We start from the raw sequence: 18,894 nt of genomic DNA on the forward strand, positions 1-18,894 counted from the left end.
TCGCGGCGGCGGCGGCCAGAGCGGCACTGCGAGAGGTCGCTTCCTGGCTTCCCTTTCCCTGGACGCCGCCTCGGCTTTCCCTGTTTGTGCGCTGGGGACCGTGAGCGGCCCGGCCCGGGGTGGGAGTCCTGCCCCTGGCATAGGCCGCCTGGGGCCGCCTGCCCTGGCTCCCAACGCCCTTGGCATGCCGGGGTCGGGGCTGGTGCGGCCGGCCCGAGGCGCTGCGGTGTCCCGAAGCGCTGTAACAAGGGCAGGGGCGATGGCTGGGGCTGGGGGCGCTGGTCCTGCGGGAGTTTCCTGAAGCAGGAATCTCGTGGGTTGCGGCGGTTAGCTACACGAGGCTTATCGAGGGCCGACTTCTTGTTATTGGTTGAGTGAGGGGCACGTTAACCAGCGTGATTTTTAAAACCTTCTGGTAAAGGATGGGTGGCTGACTTCTCTTCGTGTGTGCCTGGGCGGGTTATTGCCATGGGAACTTAGGAAAGCGATAGTAGGAAAACTCTCTCTCTTATCCATAACCAGTGGGAATCTACAGGCGAAGTGCTATACCTTCTGCAGGCTTCAAGCCTGTATTTGCAAAAAGTAACCATCATGATTAGTAAGGACGACTTCCAACCAAGTGTGGAAAGGGAGAGGAAGGGAAAGCATAGGCCTCCTCTATACTGGGGATTAGGCCTGGTTTCAGTTATTAGTGAGGCTGCTCTATTGGAAACCTGTGTGTCAATGAGAAAAATAGCAATGCACCAAAGGTTCTTACTAGGGTGAAATAGGGGAAAAGGTCACTAGTGCAGATTATATGTTTCTTTGTCTATGCAAGGGACTTGCACTTCATGGGGTGGTTGTCACTGACTTCACATCTTTAACTGATTTGCCTTCAGTCTCCTGAGTATCCCCTGTAGCATCGGTTCACAACCACGGGTCTGTGGCTCCCTGGGGGACTGTGAGCAGGTTTCAGAGGAATCCGTGAAGTAGAGCTGGCATTAAACTCACTGGGGCCCAGGGCAGAAAGTCAAAGCCTGAGGCCAGTTGTGACGGGGCTGAAGCCTGAGCAACTTAGCTTTGCGGGGCTCCCTGTGGCATGGGGCCACAGGGAGTTGCCCTGCTTGCTACCCCGTAATGTTGGCCCTAGATTTTATATGCAGAAAAACAGTTGTTGTGGTGTGGGGGTGGGAGGGTGCTGTGGAGTTCTTACAGCAGAAGGGGCTCCGAAAGAAAAAGGTTGAGAACCCCTGCCCTGTGACCATGCCCACAGAGAGTTCCTATCTTGAGCTATTAATTGAATTTAAGGCACACTTGTTTGTGTCTTAATTAACAAATGTAGGGGATGTGAGAGCATAATTCTGAGACATCTAAAGCCCTTTTAAAAGGAATTTAAGAAGGAAACAGAACAATTTGCATTGCACCAGGTGGGGGAAAAAAGAGCACATGGAGCTTCCATCATCCCCAGACTCCATGATGCCTTTTTCTCAGGTTCAGTGAACTTTACTTTGAGGGGTAACCTCAGAAGAATCCATTTTAAAGGTTTACTAATCTACAAAGACGGGGCTGAACCTTAAGTGATTTGAATCAGTATGCAATATTTTGAAAGTGCATAAAGTAATTTTTTTTTCTGAAAGCTAGTGATTAATATTGTGAAATAGTGTTAATACATACATCTGAGGAAAAAATGGGTACTGAATGATATTTAAAGTTTAAAGTCCAGCACCAGTACTGTTGGAATTAAAGTGAATGTTAATTCCATTTAATGTGGCAAGCTGGTGGGTTTTGGTGTCTTAAAGGAATAAACAAACAAACCTTATTGTTTCTTTGAGCTGTCCAGGAGAGGGCTGGACATTACAGAGAACACAGTTTTTGGAAAAATCAGGACTTGAAGTGTTGACCAGGCAAAAATTGTGTCCACTTGATTCCACAATTGACTAGTGGACACCCTGGTTTAGTGTACACCCTGATTAAAACTGCTCTGATTTATACTTGGTGGTTGACCTCTGAAGTGGCAGAAACAGCTTGAAGAGACACTTGTCTAGATTTTGGGCAGTGTTGTTCTGAGATTCGGGAAGTGTTAAAGGGCATATGTAGAAACGGCTAAATATTCCACAATCCCAGTATCCTATCTTCTGACTGGCCAATGTGAGGTTCTTCGGAGGGAATGAACAGAATAGGGCAATTATCAAGTGATCCATTCCCAGCTTCTGGTAGTTAATGGCTTAGGACACCCAGAGCATGGGGTTGCACCTCTGATCCTCTTGGCTAATAGCCATAAATGGATCTATTCTCCATGACCTTACCTAATTCTTCTTTTGAACCCAGTTATACTTTTGGCTTTCACAGCATCCCCTGGAAACAAGTTCTACAGGTTGACTGTATGTGTGAAGTACTTCCTTTTTTTTGTTTGACCCGTGATTCTTGTGTTGTTCAAAGAATAAGGATACTCCACTTTGTCCACACCATTCTGATTTCATAGACCTCTATATACTCCTGATGGCATTCTGCACCAAAAAAAAAAAGTTCTGTGCACAATATTTTAAAATTCTGCAAATTATATTTGTTAAATAAATGAGGCTCCAGCATGTCATTGGGGAACATAGGCAACTGGCTGCACAAAGGTGGGAGATCACTGTGCAGCTCCCCTTGGGCGAAGGACTCAGCGGTGAGGCGTTGCCTGCTCCTCTGTGCCAGGTGCACCAGGTGTGGGCAGGCAGGCTCAGCAAGGATCCTAGTGTGGGGGGGATCCAGGTGTGGGTTGAGAGGGTTCTGTGTGGGGCAGTCTGGATGCAGGCAGCTCAGTAGGAGATCCGGGTGTGTGGGGGATCTGGATGCACGGGGCTTGGGGGGGGAGGGGCAGGGGAGGGGTTTCTGGGTGCAACGGTAATTGGACTCTGCAGGGGTGTCCAGATGAAGGTGGTTGAGGATCGGGGGGTGGGGTGGGGGGCAGAGCTCAGCAGGGGGATATAGGTGTGCGGGGACGGTCCAGATGCATCTGGGTGCGAGCAGCTTGTCAGGGTGGCCCAGGTCAGGGGGGAGTGTGGCTTATTTGGGGGGGGTTCTGAGTGCAGGTGGGGGGATTAGGGAGTCTCGATGCACAGGGGTTGGGCAGATGGGGGAGCAGCTCCCTGTACAGGGATCCCTCCCGGTGCATCTGAGAAGCGATGGGTGCAGGAAGTGGGGGAGCAGGAGGGGGCGTTTGTAGAGCTTCCTTCAGTCAAGGGAGAAATCTGGGAGTGGGTCTGACCTGGCTCCAGATGCTGTGCAAGGGAAGAGGAAGTCCCGTCCTCCCCAGCCCAGCTGGGAATAGCAGTTGAGCCTGGTGCAGGGTAGGAGCCACCAGCCAGGTTTTCCCCAGTCCCGCTTCCTCCCCCACAGTGATCTACTTCTCTGCCAGCTGCCCTGAGCCCCCAAAACATATTGCTGGGGAGGGTCAGAAAGTCATCCTTCTGCAAGGAAGCAAAGAAATCTGCAGGGGACATAAATTCTGCGTATGCACGGTGGCAAAGAATTCCCCCAGGAGTACCTCTGATATCTCCCCTTAGAAATGTGATGACTAAGCTTAATAGTCCTAGTCTTTTTAATCTCTCCTCATCTGGAAGATGTACCCTAATCGTTTTTGTTGATTGTTTCTGTATCTTTTCCAGCTGGAAATGGGAGACAGGGAATGGATCACTTGATGATTACCTGTTCATTCTCTCTGGGGCACCGGGCACTGGCCACTGTCAGAAGACAGGATACTGGGCTAGATGGACCTTTAGTCTGATGCAGTATGGCCGTTCTAATTCTAATATCTTTTTTTTTGAGATGGGGTAATCTGAACTGCACACCATATTCAAGGTGTTGACAACCATGAATTTATGTACTGGCATTATGATATTTACTGTCTTTGTATCTATCCCTTTCCTAATGGTTCCTAACATTATTAGCGTTTTTTACTGACGCTGTACATCGAGCCAATGTTTTCAGAGAACTAGCCATGATATCCTCAAGATCTTTCTTGAGTGGTAACAGCTCATTTAGACCCCATCATTTTGTATGTATAGTTGGGGTTATGTTTTCCAGTGTGTGTTACTTTGTGTTTATCAACATTGAATTTAATTTGCCATTTTGTTGCCCAGTCACCCAGTTTTATGCGATTCTTTGGCAACTCTTTACAGTCAGCATTGGATCTTAATCATCTTGAGTAATTTTGTATCTGAAAATTTTGCCACCTCACTCTTTGCCCCTTTCTCCAGATCATTTATGAATATGATGAACTGCACTGGTCCTACTACAGTTCCCTGTGGGCCACTGCTATTTACCTGTCTCCATCCTGAAAACTGACCATTTATTCCTTCCATTTGTTTACTATTTTTTAACCAGTTACTGATCCAGAAGAGGATCTTCCTTCTTATCCCATGAGTGCTTACTTTGCTTAAGTGCCTTTTTTCAGGGACCTTGTCAAAGGCTTTGTGAAAGTCCAAGTACACTATCCACTGGATCACCTTGGTCCACTTTTGTTTGCCCCCTCCTCAAAGAATTCTGATTGATTGGTGAGGCATGATTTTCCTTTATGAAAGCTATGTTGACTCCCTCCCACCCCCGTGTTCATTTATGTGTCTGGTAATTCTGTTCTTTAGTGTAGTTTCAGCCAATTTGCCTCGTACTGGAGTTAGGCTTACTGGCTTGTAATTGCAAGGATCGCCTCTGGAGAGTGTTTTTGGTTGTTAGTTTTTATTTATTTAAATTGGTGTTCCATTAGCTATCCTCCAGTCATCTGGTACAGAAGCTGATTTAAGTGATGGATTTACATACCATAGCTAGCAGTTCTGTAACCTTGTATTTGAATTCCTTCAGAACTCTTGGATGAGTCCCATCTGATCCTGTGCCTTATTACTGTTTAATTTATTAATTTGTTCCAAAATCACCTCTATTGATGCCTCAGTCTGGGACAGTTCCTCAGATTTGTCATCTAAAAGAATGTCTCAGGTGTGGGAATCTCCCTCACATCCTCAGCAGTGAAGAGTGATGCAAAGAATTAATTTTAGCTTCTTCACAATAACCTTATCTTCCTTGAGTGCTCCTTTAGAATCTCAATCATCCTGTGGGTCCACTGATTGTTTGGCCGGCTTCCTGCTCCTGATGTACTTAACATTATTTTTGCTGTTAGTTTCTGTATCTTTTGCTAGTTGCTCTTCAAATTCTTTTTTGGCCTGCCTAATTACACTCGATGGTGGGTGGTAGCATTGTTGTCAAGAGTCTGTATTCTTTTGAATGCTCTCCCTTCATCCTTCCAGGCTGGAGCTCCTCTTTAGCTAACATCTGAAAGTTTGTATGCACTTTTTGGGATGTTTTTTTCTCCTTATGCCCCAGCCTGTTGGAAACTGTATTTATGCATAAGGTTTGAAAATAAATAAAATACATGTATTATGTTGGCTTCTCATGTCTTCAGGCATGCCATGCTGGTTGAATAGTTGGCTTTATTTTTGCAGAATGGAACCAGTTTTGGATAAAGCAACAATTATAAGACCATCCTATATTGCTAGTGTTGAGCTACCTCCGAGAATTGGGCCAGTAAATGTTGAGGACCTTAAAGCAGATCTCTCAGATGAATTTTCCCTGGTTTCTTCAAACTTGGATACAAGCCAGGTGAGAGTGTTAAACAGTCTACTTTGTTAATTTTAAAAATGAAATTACTTAAATTGTGAAGCATCTATATGGCCTGTTCCTTTTAATGATAAAGCAAGCATATCCATACTTCTGTATAAATTAAAAAGGAAACCTTTTAAATTGGATGCTATAGTAATGAATTCCTGTATTTGTGCCTTGATAGTCCTGTCACTGTGTTAATCAAAAAAAGATAGCCTCTTATATTTAGAGTAACTTCTGTCATCAGAGGCAGAGAAATTCAGAGACTTATTTGTACATGTATATTGACTGGCCTACTTGTTTTCATCTTATTTTGAAGTTCTACTTTGTCACAGTCTATGTAGTTGACGGCATCGTTTTTGCTGGATACTTTTGATACCAACACAAAAAGTGATGATTATCAACAATAACTTGCAGGAAACGTTGGTAAAATCTATAGTCTCCTCCTGTCCTGCCTAGTAATGCAGAAATTAATTTCAAGATACAAAGGATAATATGGGGTATGCTGGTGGCTTTTAGTTTCAATTATTACTTGGCCTAAACTGTATAGCATATCTTTGTATGCTACAAGAAGTCATTCTAAATATTTTATAGGGTTATTAAGGTGAATTTCTAGAAGGGCCAATGCACTTGCAGCAATAAATGAATGAATTATGCTGGGGGTGGGGGGTGTAAGGGACCTGAAATAATTAGAATTTAATATCTTACCATGCTAATTGTCAAACTAGAATATGAGCAATGCTATTAATTGAAGGTAATCTTTTTTTTTTTTTTTTTTGGTTAATAAAGAGGAACAGCTTGGATTCCAAGGAACATATACAAGTTTGCCTTCGTATAAGGCCTTTCACAGCAACTGAAAAAGAAAATGAATCTCAGGTTTGGCTCTTTCTACATAAAACTTCAAATGGTCTTTTTTACAAAACTGTTTTAGCTAAGATGTCACTATACAATTTTTCTCCTGAGCTTAAAAATCCAATTTTTTTCCTTTACAGGACTGTGTTTCTATTCAAGACTCAACTAACATTATATTGAAGGGTCCTAAGAATTCCATGATCTGTCGGCTGAGTGAAAAAAATGTAGGGCAGATGGTGCAGAAATTCACTTTTTCACGAGTAAGCAGATGATACTTGAGACAAACTTCATTTTGCAATGTGGAAACTTGTTGAATCTTGCCCAAAACAAGTTTATTTTTTTTTGTTTTGTTTTTAATCCTTTTAAAATAGGGAACATTTTATATACATTTAACTGATAAGTGCCTAGATGCAAACTGCTATTTCTTCCCCACCCCTAAATGGTCCTTTTAAAACAACAGAAGGTCATAAACTGCCTCTTGCTAATGTTTAGGTATTTGGACCTGAAACAACTCAGGAAGAGTTCTTTGACGGTACTGTGAAACAACCAGTACAAGACTTCTTGGAGGGACACAATCGTCTTATTTTCACTTATGGTGTGACAAATGCTGGAAAAACCTACACATTCCAAGGTACTACTAACATTTTCTTGAACCTTGAAATTACAAAAATCTGTGTATGTAGGCTTCTGAATTAGCCAAATGTTGCTCAAGTGCCTGAGGTGTGTGTGGTTTTTTTTTTATTTGTTTGTGGGGTTTTTTTTGGCCTGTATATAAGCTTATCTCCATTACACATTTATTTGGATTTTGCAACTCTCCCTGAATGTACAATAAAACAACTTAAAAACTGGTAATACCAACAAAAACACCCCTTTGTAATGGAGAAGCATATGTGTATAGTTCAAAATATAAGCAGACTATACACAAGTTAAACTGTGGGTGGTGTACCTCCTCATAAGGTCAAGTAGCAGCTATCTATCTGCTGAAAGTGAACGTTGGCCTCAAATAGTAGTAGAAATTGATCATAATGAGCAGAAAACAGACATTTTCTGAAACTTGTTTGCACACCTGCTTTGTGTGTGTATAAAATTTGTCACAAGCTGTTAAGGTTATAATTGACAATAATATCCTCCAACACAGAATGGATAAAGAGAGATTTTAAAAACATTTAGATTGGATTTTTTTATTTTGTTACTTAAATGATGGGTTTCTTTTTAGAAAGAAAAAGCTTATTTAAAAAACTGAATTTAATACAAAATATGTAAAGGCCTAAATTTATTATAATCTCAATATTTTTTAAATAAAACATAAATATGCTGAATTCATGAGACTATCAAAATTTTGAATTAACGGCTGCTTTTCTGTTTAAAAAATTTTCTCTTTTCTCCCTCTCTTCCCCCACCCCTCTTCAATTCTAACTTTTGAGGTGAAGTTTTTTAAATCTGGCACAATAGGTATTAGGTTCTGGAACTCGGTTTGTTTGGAGGTGCTGCTGCACCCCGGCTTAAAGTGGTTTCTGTCATATACATGGTTTACAGTTTGGTTCAGCAACCTCACGATACAAATTGTTCCAACATCCCTGCAGTAGGTCATGCTCTGTATTAAGGGCTTTATTCTGTGGGGTCCCAGGTCTGCTGGAAGCAAGAGACTGGCAAAGTCATCCTAAGCATTGGGACCCAGCCTCTGACTCCGAGAGACACCGATCATCCACTGAGCCCACCTGGGCGGTCTCTTATTCCTGTTTTATAGTATCTCCCTACCTGAGCTCTGGTTGGCTCATTTGAATATGAATATTTAGGATTCCAACCCAACATGGAAACTTACTCTCCAGCTCATGGAAAAGACATTGATCTGCCAGTAACTACCGGCCCATGGTTCTGGCTACTTCAAGAAATATCTTTGCTTTGTCTCTTTGCATGTGCTCACAGACACAAACAGAAATCCATTAATTTCTCAAATGCCTGCCTCTGTTTCTAAAGAAATAAAATGTTGCGGTGCAAAAGTGGGTTATACCAGCTGAAGTCATGGACTGTCTTTTTTTCTGGGGATGGGGTGATGCAGGGAGTTATGTAACAAGGGAGAATGAGCAGTGTGTGCAACCAGAAACGAGCAACGCTAGTGTCAAAGCAGGATATTGTGGGAAGAACGGACAAGATTCTTCAGAGTGCAGCCTGTAGTGTTGTTTTCAGCACCCAGGGACTGGAGGAGGAAAAACTGCCATAGCTGCAGTTCGTTTAAAAAAAAAAAAAAAAAAAAAGACTGTTTGGGGATTATTCTCAAGAAATTCCTGTACCACTGGGTAAAAAAGGAACTTGTGCCAAATGTAAACAGTGCAGCAAAGAGATGCAGAGCCTGGTTTGTCGGAATGAAACCACATTATGAAAATTCTCCTCAGAAGGCAATGACTTTGAAGATGACGATATAGACACATCTGAACAATCTGGATCAATTGGTTAGTAAACATATTTTTGCACCATTCTTATGAACTGTTTACCATGTCTTACTGTGCTAGTAAATGATGAGCACAAATTTATGACAATGTAAGTTTGGGTGGTTTACTTATGAATTTCAAAATGTTTGTGTTCAAAATATAATGGGCGTATTTATCAATTACCTTTTTTATAAACTGTTACTGCTGGACTTCTGAAATGACTTTTTAAATTGCTCAGTATAATCAAACATCCTAAGTGAAGATTTCCTGTTTAAAAGTGAAGTTTTAGTAGGCATTTATGAATTTTAGCATTTAAAATTTTTCAAGCAGTTTGGCATGTTACTAGAGATAAGGTTTTAAACAGATTTAGATAATCCTTATTTTATTTTGCTATAAAATTGGGTTTAAAATAAATTGTGATACAAACAGCTTTGAGGAGGAATCTTTCACTTACATTCTTAATAAATTAATAAAGCAGTGCATTGAGTAGTGCTCAGTGAGGTGAGAGTAACTTTTTTTTCTTTATCATTTTGTTTCAGGGTCCAGCTTATTCATAAGGGGTTATGAACATCCATTATCTGTAATGACTGCAACTTCAGAGTCATCTGCTGTACCACCACAGTGCTGCAACTAAAAATACATGAGACAGCAACTACCTGTGTTTTTGTTTTTGTTTTATTTTTATATATAAAATAATTATATATAAAATAATTTAAAAAAAAAGCTTTCTTCATCAAGTAAAACCATGGATGAGGTCATAATCAAGACCAGCAAATTACAGCAAGACTCCATAGATGAAAAGATTGCTTAGTTCATGTATACAACAAATTCTTCCTTTCATCTTGTTCAGGACAAATATTTCATTGATATCGTTCAATCATTACGACCAGACTACACTCCACCCAGAAAACCAGACATTTCTGAAAGGTTGCTGGATACAGTGTATGAGAAGGAAATCTGAACAGTGTGCAGAAAACATTGACAGAATTTTAGTTAATCAGAGTCTTGATGGGTATAGCAATGTACACAATGATCCAGTAATATGTGATTGTGTGACAACAAGATGGAGTTGTCCTTCTTACAGAAACAATGCCCATAGAGTAGAATACTGCTACTTGGGAATAAAGGAAAATGTTGTTGAAGCTGCACAATACTTCCATAAAAATCACTTTGCTTCAGCTTTTCTGACCAGAGAAAGAGAATCTAAACTAATTTTTCCCCAAGATGTTTGATGGAATTCAGTGGCTGACTGTTTTGAGCTATATATTAACAAGTAGCTTATTCTGACTACAATTCGTGAAGAAAATCGTGACAAAATAGATGGAACTATCACAGCCAACATAGTCAACATCAGACTAAAGAGAATCATGGAAGATAGGTTTCAGTATACTTCCTTAGCTTTGGGCAAACTGCAGAAAGATGGATGCTGTATCACTGATTCTGTCAAAATTTGGAAGGAACTAAAGGAGACACCGAAGAAAGGAAATTACAGGCAGTAAAGAAGCAGATATATCGAGCACTTGCTCTACCTCCTTTTCTTGCTAATAGTCTCAACCCAATATACTTGGGTAGAAGCTTAACTGCTGAAGAAGATGCTGCTGCTATGACATGGGTATCTAATAATCACCCATCAGTCATGCCAACCATAACAAATTTCAGGACTGGAGGTGAACCATTCAAGCAGTACATGCTTGCAAAGTCACACCACTGAATTGAAGGAAATCCCAGCTAAGCACCTGGAACCAGAATTTAATTGCTAATCCAGCTTTTGAAAACAGTAGCCTTTTCTGCAGGCACAGAGAATATCTTCATTATTTGGACTAATTCATTTAAAGTAGAGATATCGATGGAGTTGTAAAAGCAGGAAAACTTGTCTTTTTCTTCCAGTCCATGAATGAAAACAAGGAGGGAGGGGATGAGATGTATTAGTTTTTAAATTTGAAAGATAGCCTAAGTAACTTAGGTCGTTTTTAAGAGACCTAGACAAGTAGGAACTGTAGCTCCAGTCACTTTCACTTAGACATATTTGAAAAATTTCCCAGGCTGACTTGACACTTAATTTAATTCACTGACTACAGTTAATCCCTCTACTGATAAATCTTCAATACATCATTTAGTCATAAATGTGGAACGTGTCTTGGTAAGAAGTTTGTATGTAAAACATTTCAGGTTTTTTTAATAAAACTTATATGCTGTTTTGTTTGATTAAATTCTATTTACTAGCCTAATGTGGCTGACACAAATGAGTAAAATGTTAGGTAAATAAGCAATATATCATTCACTACTTTCGAACATACTAAAATGTACAATTAATAATCTGAAAATATTAGGCTTTATAATGACTTAAATGTGTATTTAGCTTACCAGCCTAGGTTGCAAAAAGATGCAAATCTCATGTAAAGGCGCAATTTATTTGTGAATCAACATGTTTTAATGGTTATAACAAATAAGAGTGCACTTTTTTAGAAAATAACTGAAGTACAAATGGAAAAGCTGATTACAATTGATTATTTAAATCAAGGCTTTCCACTTGATTTAAATTTCCTCGATTTTAAATCAATCTATGCTGCTCCAATGTGCAGTATTTTTGTACTATTAACAATCATAATCATTGCAGACCAGCAGGTGTCGTCCTTCCTTTAGTTCCAGACATTTTCCTATAAAAGGAAGGAAAATAGGACATACCTAGTCTTGTGTGAATTCAATCAGATCATAATTAACAAAATATCTGTGGCTGCTGTAGTAGGTGTTAATTATCCAGAAATACCAGGTAGAGTGACAGCACTATTCTGATTGATCTTGTGCTATGTGAAATTGATTTTTATTGATACAATTAACAGATTGCTTTATTAGCAGTAATAACCTTTTTATGGGTTACTGCCTGAAGAACTGGTGATATAGGTTATGGTTAATGAGCACTGGCAACTCTTTTCCAGATGGTCATTAATCTCAGGAATTGCTCTTGTTCAAATAAGCAACAATCGATTTCAGGATTTCTAGTCTCAAATAGATTACCTCAAAGTTGCAAAAAGTTTAGCAGTGTTAACACACTACAGAAGTTCTTATGTATTGTGGTGTTTCCAAAAAGCTGTGAAATATAGCAAAGCTCTCAATGCAAAGCAGTAAAGTGTATGAGACTGGCAGATAATATGAAAAATACACCAAATTTAATTTATTGAAATCACTTTTTTTTAACTTTACTTACTAATATTACAAGTAACAGAAGAACTGGAGAAAAACCTTTTTTTTGTTTTGAACTGTATACTTAGTGTGTTTGATAGTACTTCCTCTATAGTCCGCTTAATGGCTTCCCTCAGTGGAGTTAGCTAGCTTCTACTGGTGTTTGTGAGGGTCTTTCCAACTGCAACAGGGGGACAATTATATCTTTAAAAAAAAAAAGAGAAAGAAACAACACAGGAGGTGGGATGGAGAATGGGGACAGGTATGATATTGAAATTCTTCACCAACCCCCTTCCCCCCAGCACAGCAAGTTTCAGCGTTGTAAAGCACCAGTGTAGACTGTGCACCAGCCTGGGAGCTACACCTCTTGTGGAGGTGGGTGTTTTTTTTTTTTTTTAAGAGCTCTGGGAGAGCTCTCTCCCAGCACTCTGCCACGACCACACAAGCCACATTGAAGCGCTGCTGCTGCATGCTTTAGCATTGCCAGTGTACCTAGCCCATTGACCCTGAGAGGAAGACTCCAACAGAGGCGATTGGCCCAGGTTTAAGGAACAAACCTGTATATTAAGGACTGCAGTATCCATTAGGGTGAGGAAAAACTGCTTAATCTAGATGTTTCCCAGTCTAATAGAATTGAGAGTTTAGACTGCGTGCTTATATTTTATCTTTTGGTAACTGACTTTTTTTGCCTATCACTTAATATCACTTATAGTAAATAAATTTGTATATCCACTTTCCATTGCTGAAGTGATGAAGCAATTATTCTGCACTGCCCATCTTGAGCAGTGCAAGACAGTATATTCCTGAGGTACAGTGCTGAGAGCTTGGGGGGTGGGATTTGGCTTTGGTGCCTTTCTCCAGGTGATTCATGAGTGGCTCTGGGAGCATTCATGCAACCTAGCTGGGTGTGTGGGGCTCCACATGCTGTTGTGCTGAGTGACCACAGCACCTGGAAGGGCTTGCTGCTGGTCACTAGTAAGGCATTGTGAGAGACAGCCCTGTCTGGAGAGAGTTAAGGGAGCACAGCGGTCCCATAGTCCCAGGCTGCACCCCGGAGATCCTGTCACAGACAGTTAAAAGAATTCTCACACTTCAGAGTGCCTTTTAGTCACTGGTCATGAATGCAAGGTGCTTGTGGAAGAGATGGGGTATGAAACCATAGAGCAGGTAAGTGGAGTAAAATGTCTTCCAGATTGCTTTGCCAGCACACATGGAATTCTTGCACTCTACTCTAATCAGACTCTCCCAAGGAAAGACTGACAGTTCTGAGACTTGTGCAAATCGCCACCAGAGAGATAAATGAGATCACTTGTTTAAGTTACGCATCTTCCTGTGTGGAGGTAGGACACTCCACCTTTTGCATGCGGCACTTACCAAATGTATTAGGAGAGAGATTGTAGTAGATAAGCCTCCCTCCTTGGGCAAGTAAGAAAATAAAAGGTGCTGTGACCTGAGCTGTCCTTCGGCGTTTGATAGTTAATGCCATGGTCTTATTTTCCCCCTTTAAGTATTATCAATATAATTTCCCACTTTTGGTCTACATCTGCTAATTGGCTTACATGACCATCCCCTCTAATCACTGAATGCTCATGCCAAAGGGCATATGTGGAGAACAAGGGAAATATCTGTATTGATATAGAATTTGATTTACCTGCTTGATTCTGTCTGACTAAACAGTGAATTAAAAGGCATGGTTAGGAAGAGCAAGCAAGAAGCAAAACAATAGTTAGAAGATCTCTCGGAGTAAACAACTTCTTGGGAATAATGGGTGGGCAACCAAGTGGGAAAGGTTCTTTTCAGGCACCAACAAAAAGTTGTATTATCAGTGCCAGAGTCTAGAGATCAAAAGGACCATGAACAGTTAATTCTGAGGGAGGAGCTGTTGGAGCTTAGATGCTGCTAGTGAGAGACACAGGCAGAGAATGCAGTAGGGCAGACTGTCTCCGCCTGAGGCGAAGGATGGGGTTGTGGGTAGGAGGGAGAGAATCTGGGTTAAGTGGAACCTTCGTAAACTTGCAAGGAAAGGATAAAGTGTAGGTAAGACCAGATGTGTAATAGCTTTTGTTGTCTTAACCCATTTATCAGACTGTTGTGCATCTTTGGATGGATAAAGCTATATAAACATGTTTGAGTTGCTTTAATCAGTCACTGGTCATAGTCTACTGCACGGAAGTTTCTTGCAGGTGCCAAATACAAATGAACCTGTTGGGTTAACACAGTTGGAAACAAGGGGGGCAGCAACCCAGATAGTCAGTCCAACCAAGGTTGAACTCTGGGCTTCTACCCTTGAGAGAAGTGAAGCCTGTTGCCTGAGGGGTGCACTTGAGGGACTACAAAGGCGTTTAAGGTGCAGCTTGCCTTGTAACTATGATGGCATATGAGGGGGAATGACCCCTACTTCCTTTTTACTGCCTGAAGAGAAAGATGAGTTCTAATTTCTTCACCAATGTCTTGCTTTCTAAGAGCGTACAGGGCCTTGATATAGCTCTTGTATTTTGATTACAGGGACAGAAGCTGATCTTGGTATTCTGCCAAGAACTATGGATATGTTGTTTAAAAGCATTCATGGCAAATTATATCCAGATATGGATTTCAAACCCCTTCGATGTAGAGATTATATCAGACTGACTAAAGAACAAGTGAGAGAAGAAATTGCTGTTAAAAATTCAATACTTCGTCTAATGAAAGAGGTATGTCAGAATTTTTTGTATAGCGCACAGTAGGTGTATACACATTTTTTTAAAAAAAGTGACTTACTGAGTTTGTAAGGTTGATCTTATTTCCATGAAAGTAAGGCAAGGCAGTAGTCAAACATGTGGTTAAATGTTTGGAGATGGAAACTTGTAGAAATGAAAGGGAAGACTTCTGGGATAGGAAGATGGGATTTAGGTAAACCAGAGTAAAGTATAAGGAGTAGATTGAAATAGGTTTTCTGATGGAGCTTCATCTAATGATTCCTACCTTTGCTGCTGTTCTGCCCTGGAGTATAGTGAAGCAGCACTGTATTCTTGGGTTGTGGTAAGGAAAAAAAAAAAAAAAGTATCTGCCCTTTCTTTATAAAGGCAGATTGGAAAATTAACCCAAATAAATTCCAGGCTGTCTCTGGATATTCCAGTGGTGGCACTTTTGGTGAGGTGGAGCACATCTATTGTGTGATCTTTAACCTGAGTTAAAAGCAAAGTTTTCCAAAGGGAGGAAAGATGGCAGTAAAATCTCTTAAACGTGATTACAAACTTGGGTAAAGAGAGCACAGAAAATAATCAAAGATGTTTAAACTGAAACATTGATTAGGAGATTACAGGCAAGAATCTTAAGTTAAAACAAAGTTCCAACATATGGATTCTCAGAAGCTTCTTTTGGTTACACGATTCTAATAGTACAAGGCTGCTACTCTGTTTTGGACCGCTCTTTGATGGAGAGTAGTTGTCAATTTACATAGTGGCAGGCAGACTGGAGCTTCAACAACACTGCATTGACCATTATGGCTACAGTTATCACCACATGCTGGGACCAAAGGATTCACAGTGTCAGCATTGATCGCTTTTTTTTTCCTGATCCTGACTGATACCCTGACCAAACCAGATAAGGGGAAAAAAGAAGAATCAAACAATGATCCAGCTTCTATAAGTGTGTCCTAAGCTGTGTAGAACCTGCACAGATACAAAATTTGTATCCGCATCTGATCCACAAACATGTTCTGCAGATATCCACAGATTTCAGGGCTATAAAGATGTGAATGAAAGGTTCCTGTTCCCTCCATAACCCTTCTTATCTTAGGAGGCAAAAAGATCCACAAGAATTTGGTTTAGCCCAGGCAGGGCAAATCTAACCTTGCATCCTCTGCTATGACCAGCTTGGCAAACCAACAAGCAGTACCGTTTTGGTGCAGAGTTTTTTTTCTCCTGATGACAGCAATAAGTTAAAACTTAGCCAGATGTCTTTCCAAAGCCAGAAAAGTAAAATCAGGAATGGCTAACTGAACTGTTTGCTGTAAGTTGCAGTTTAATTCCTGAATCCACAGATGCTGCATTACCGTCCCACCCCCTTCCACTTCAGTGTGCCTTTCCCTTATGAGACTGGATTAGATTTTTAACATGACCTAAAACTGACTTCCTCAGCTGTGATATTTGAGACTGTCAAGCAAGCGTTTTCACCTTGAAACTATTCCTCCCTCAGTCCCTTGGATGGTATCTTCTGAGGACTAGCAATTAAGGAAACTTGACGCAAATGTGTGGGTAGGGAGGAAGGTTTGTTTCCTCCACTAGGCTTCTGGGTTGACTAGTATGGTGTCTGTCTATGGATACCAAACAGTTTGGCTCTGGCAGTGGATTTAATTTCCCAGGTTTAATTAAACAACTTTTTTTCCACCCTATGTATGATTATTGAGCCTTAACAAATCAGATATTGCTGCACATTTCACGAAGTTCCTGTGTAATAGCAGAGTAGAGGGAGATGTAAAATTACATCTATTAATAAAAATTCTCTGGAGTGTAGTCATTACATTTGGAGACAGTATTTAAGTGTAGATCTCTAAACTGAGACAGTTTATACAATACACACAGAGTAAGTGGGAAAATCTACATAATTTTAAACAAAATCTACTGCTTCGGAGCTGTTACTGAGAGGACAGGCACTCTCAAGATACCAGGTAAATTTTATAATAGGTGCTGACTGAAATATAGGCACTTAACAGATTATAAAAAGATGTCAGAAAAGTACATGTATGTTTTTGAATCTGAGTGGGGGAGCTGCTCATAGTATAGAGGAAAGTACCAGACACAGGTTGGAGGAGAGAAAATAGAATAGACTGGGGAGAGATGGCTTGTAACCCATGCTTAGTGGTTGAAATCATGGCCCCACTGAAGTCAGTGGAAAAACTCCCATTTATGTCCCAGGATTTTGCCCTGTCTGTATAAAGTTAAAAATCCTCTTTGCAGTTTTAGTGATATAACCACGTGGCTTTTGTGGCTGTTGCATGAATCTGTTGATGAGATCTCAGCTTATCATGGGCACCGTTTCCATATAAAGAATCTCACTTTTAATCGATGTTGTTTTCTTTTGAAGGTACACTGTACTTGCATTTATAGTTCTTGGTGGATGAATTCCATTTCTGCTATTTGCAGCCGTACTATGTGTGTTACCTTTACAAAACTGGATATTGGAAGTATACATAAACTTAAAAGTATTAGCAGTAGGAATTCCTCTTCCTATGATTTACAAGTATAAGTTTAGCAAAAAATGGTACCCCATAGTCTTCAGAATCTTAAATTTTTTAGTTCAGCTTGAAACAGACTTTAGCATTGTCTCTTAACGCATATGTGGTGATTACAATCATTTAGCTAAGCTCTTCAAGTGTGTATTTTAGTTTTGTTGCTGTTCCAAGCTTGTTAGTTTGACATGCAGCCCATCGGAAATTTGGAGATGTAGTTCTCTAGTTTTGTGACATTAACAGCCGCTGGAAACTTTGTGTGGCCAGTAAACTTATGTTGGCATATCGTTGCTACAGTTGACTAGCCTTTAGTGGAGCAGTAGTACTATGTTACAAAATTGATGGATTTAAATACCTAATATTATACCGACCATGACATAAGGACAGTGCATTTTAAAATTAATCTTTGTTCCTTCTTTTGTCCTTGTTTTTATAGGTAGACTCTCAAAACAGCATAAACAATCACAGCAAAACTTCAGAATCATTTGAAGGTATGTTCTATATTAAAACCACTTAATTTCCCCCCCCCACACCTTCTTTTTTTAAGAGGCTGAGGGCCATTCTCTCGGTCAGTGATTCACTTCGAGCCCAGATTTCTAGTAGTTGAAAGTGTTTGTCATTTGACAGCAATTGGGCTGTATATAGTTTCTTGTGGATGGGTCTCATGACACAAACTACTCCAATCGGTAGACTTGGCAGAGAGGCCAAAGATAAAGTTGGTATGAAGATTGCAGTACTCATCTAGGTCTGAATTAAGGCAGACTGCAGAGTAGGATGTGGCTGTGGCAGGGGGAACTTGCCCTGCTGGTGAGGGTGGTATTTCTAGTGCTATCATCCTGGCAACTTTTATGAGCACTTAGAATAAATCTATTTAATTATAACTATTGGGAGGAATCCAAAATGGGCCCCATAGATATGTCAAATATTCTCAGTTTTTTTTAAAAGGGAAGATTTAAAAGTAGCATTAAACTGACAAGTATGCTCTAAAGAGAGTTCAAATATGTAATAAAACTTGTTTAAAACTTGGTTTTAAACCAATTATTGCTACTGAATAAGAGCAGATGAGCTTCAGTGATTCTCATGATAATGTAACGTAGGTGGTAGAGATTCCCAGTTGACAAAAAAATGTTATTTGCTTATTGATCACAAAAGCTTCTTACTATTGTAAAGTCTGATCTGAATCAAAGTTCATATTTTGTGATATCTAATTTGTCATTGTGCTGAGATATGATGATTAACTTTTAACTCAAGTTATATTGCTTTAAAGGCTTCATTTGAGCAGAGCATTTGTGTAACTGAATAAATGTTTTGGCAGACTTGGAAGAACCCTTAAAAGAACCTGAACAACCTAACATGAGCATGGAAAGCTACATGAAATTTTCTGTTTGGGTTTCCTTTTGTGAGATTTACAATGAGTGCATTTATGACTTATTGCTCCCAGTGTCAAATGACAAGAAAAGAAGGGTGCTCCGTCTTGCTCAAGACGTCAAAGGCTGCTCTTATGTAAAAGGTAACTGAAATACCACTTATTATGCTGGTTATGATAACTTGTTTGAATTTCAGGTGTATTCATCCTGGTGCTAGTACTGAAGAATGTGAACTAGCTTTGTA

General features: G+C 40.2%; 1 protein-coding gene across 2 annotated transcripts in view; it reads left to right on the forward strand.

Moving 5' to 3' along the window:
* The window catches only part of KIF20B (kinesin family member 20B), a 73,480-nt gene that overhangs the window by 236 nt on the left and 54,350 nt on the right, over positions 1-18,894 (forward strand). The window contains exons 1-8 of one of the 2 annotated variants that reach the window (XM_084635430.1): positions 3,686-3,752; positions 5,457-5,613; positions 6,403-6,489; positions 6,606-6,725; positions 6,958-7,096; positions 14,580-14,764; positions 17,720-17,774; positions 18,599-18,793. In XM_084635430.1, coding sequence (XP_084491556.1) covers positions 3,748-3,752; positions 5,457-5,613; positions 6,403-6,489; positions 6,606-6,725; positions 6,958-7,096; positions 14,580-14,764; positions 17,720-17,774; positions 18,599-18,793 — 943 coding nt within the window. In that variant the 5' untranslated portion in view covers positions 3,686-3,747. Of the gene's footprint in view, positions 1-3,685; positions 3,753-5,456; positions 5,614-6,402; positions 6,490-6,605; positions 6,726-6,957; positions 7,097-14,579; positions 14,765-17,719; positions 17,775-18,598; positions 18,794-18,894 lie in introns of those variants that run through there. The other variant, XM_084635431.1, reaches the window with a different exon arrangement.

The sequence above is a fragment of the Lepidochelys olivacea genome, assembly GCF_965140295.1.
Source record: "Lepidochelys olivacea isolate rLepOli2 genome assembly, chromosome: 7".
NCBI classification, from domain to species: domain Eukaryota; kingdom Metazoa; phylum Chordata; order Testudines; family Cheloniidae; genus Lepidochelys; species Lepidochelys olivacea.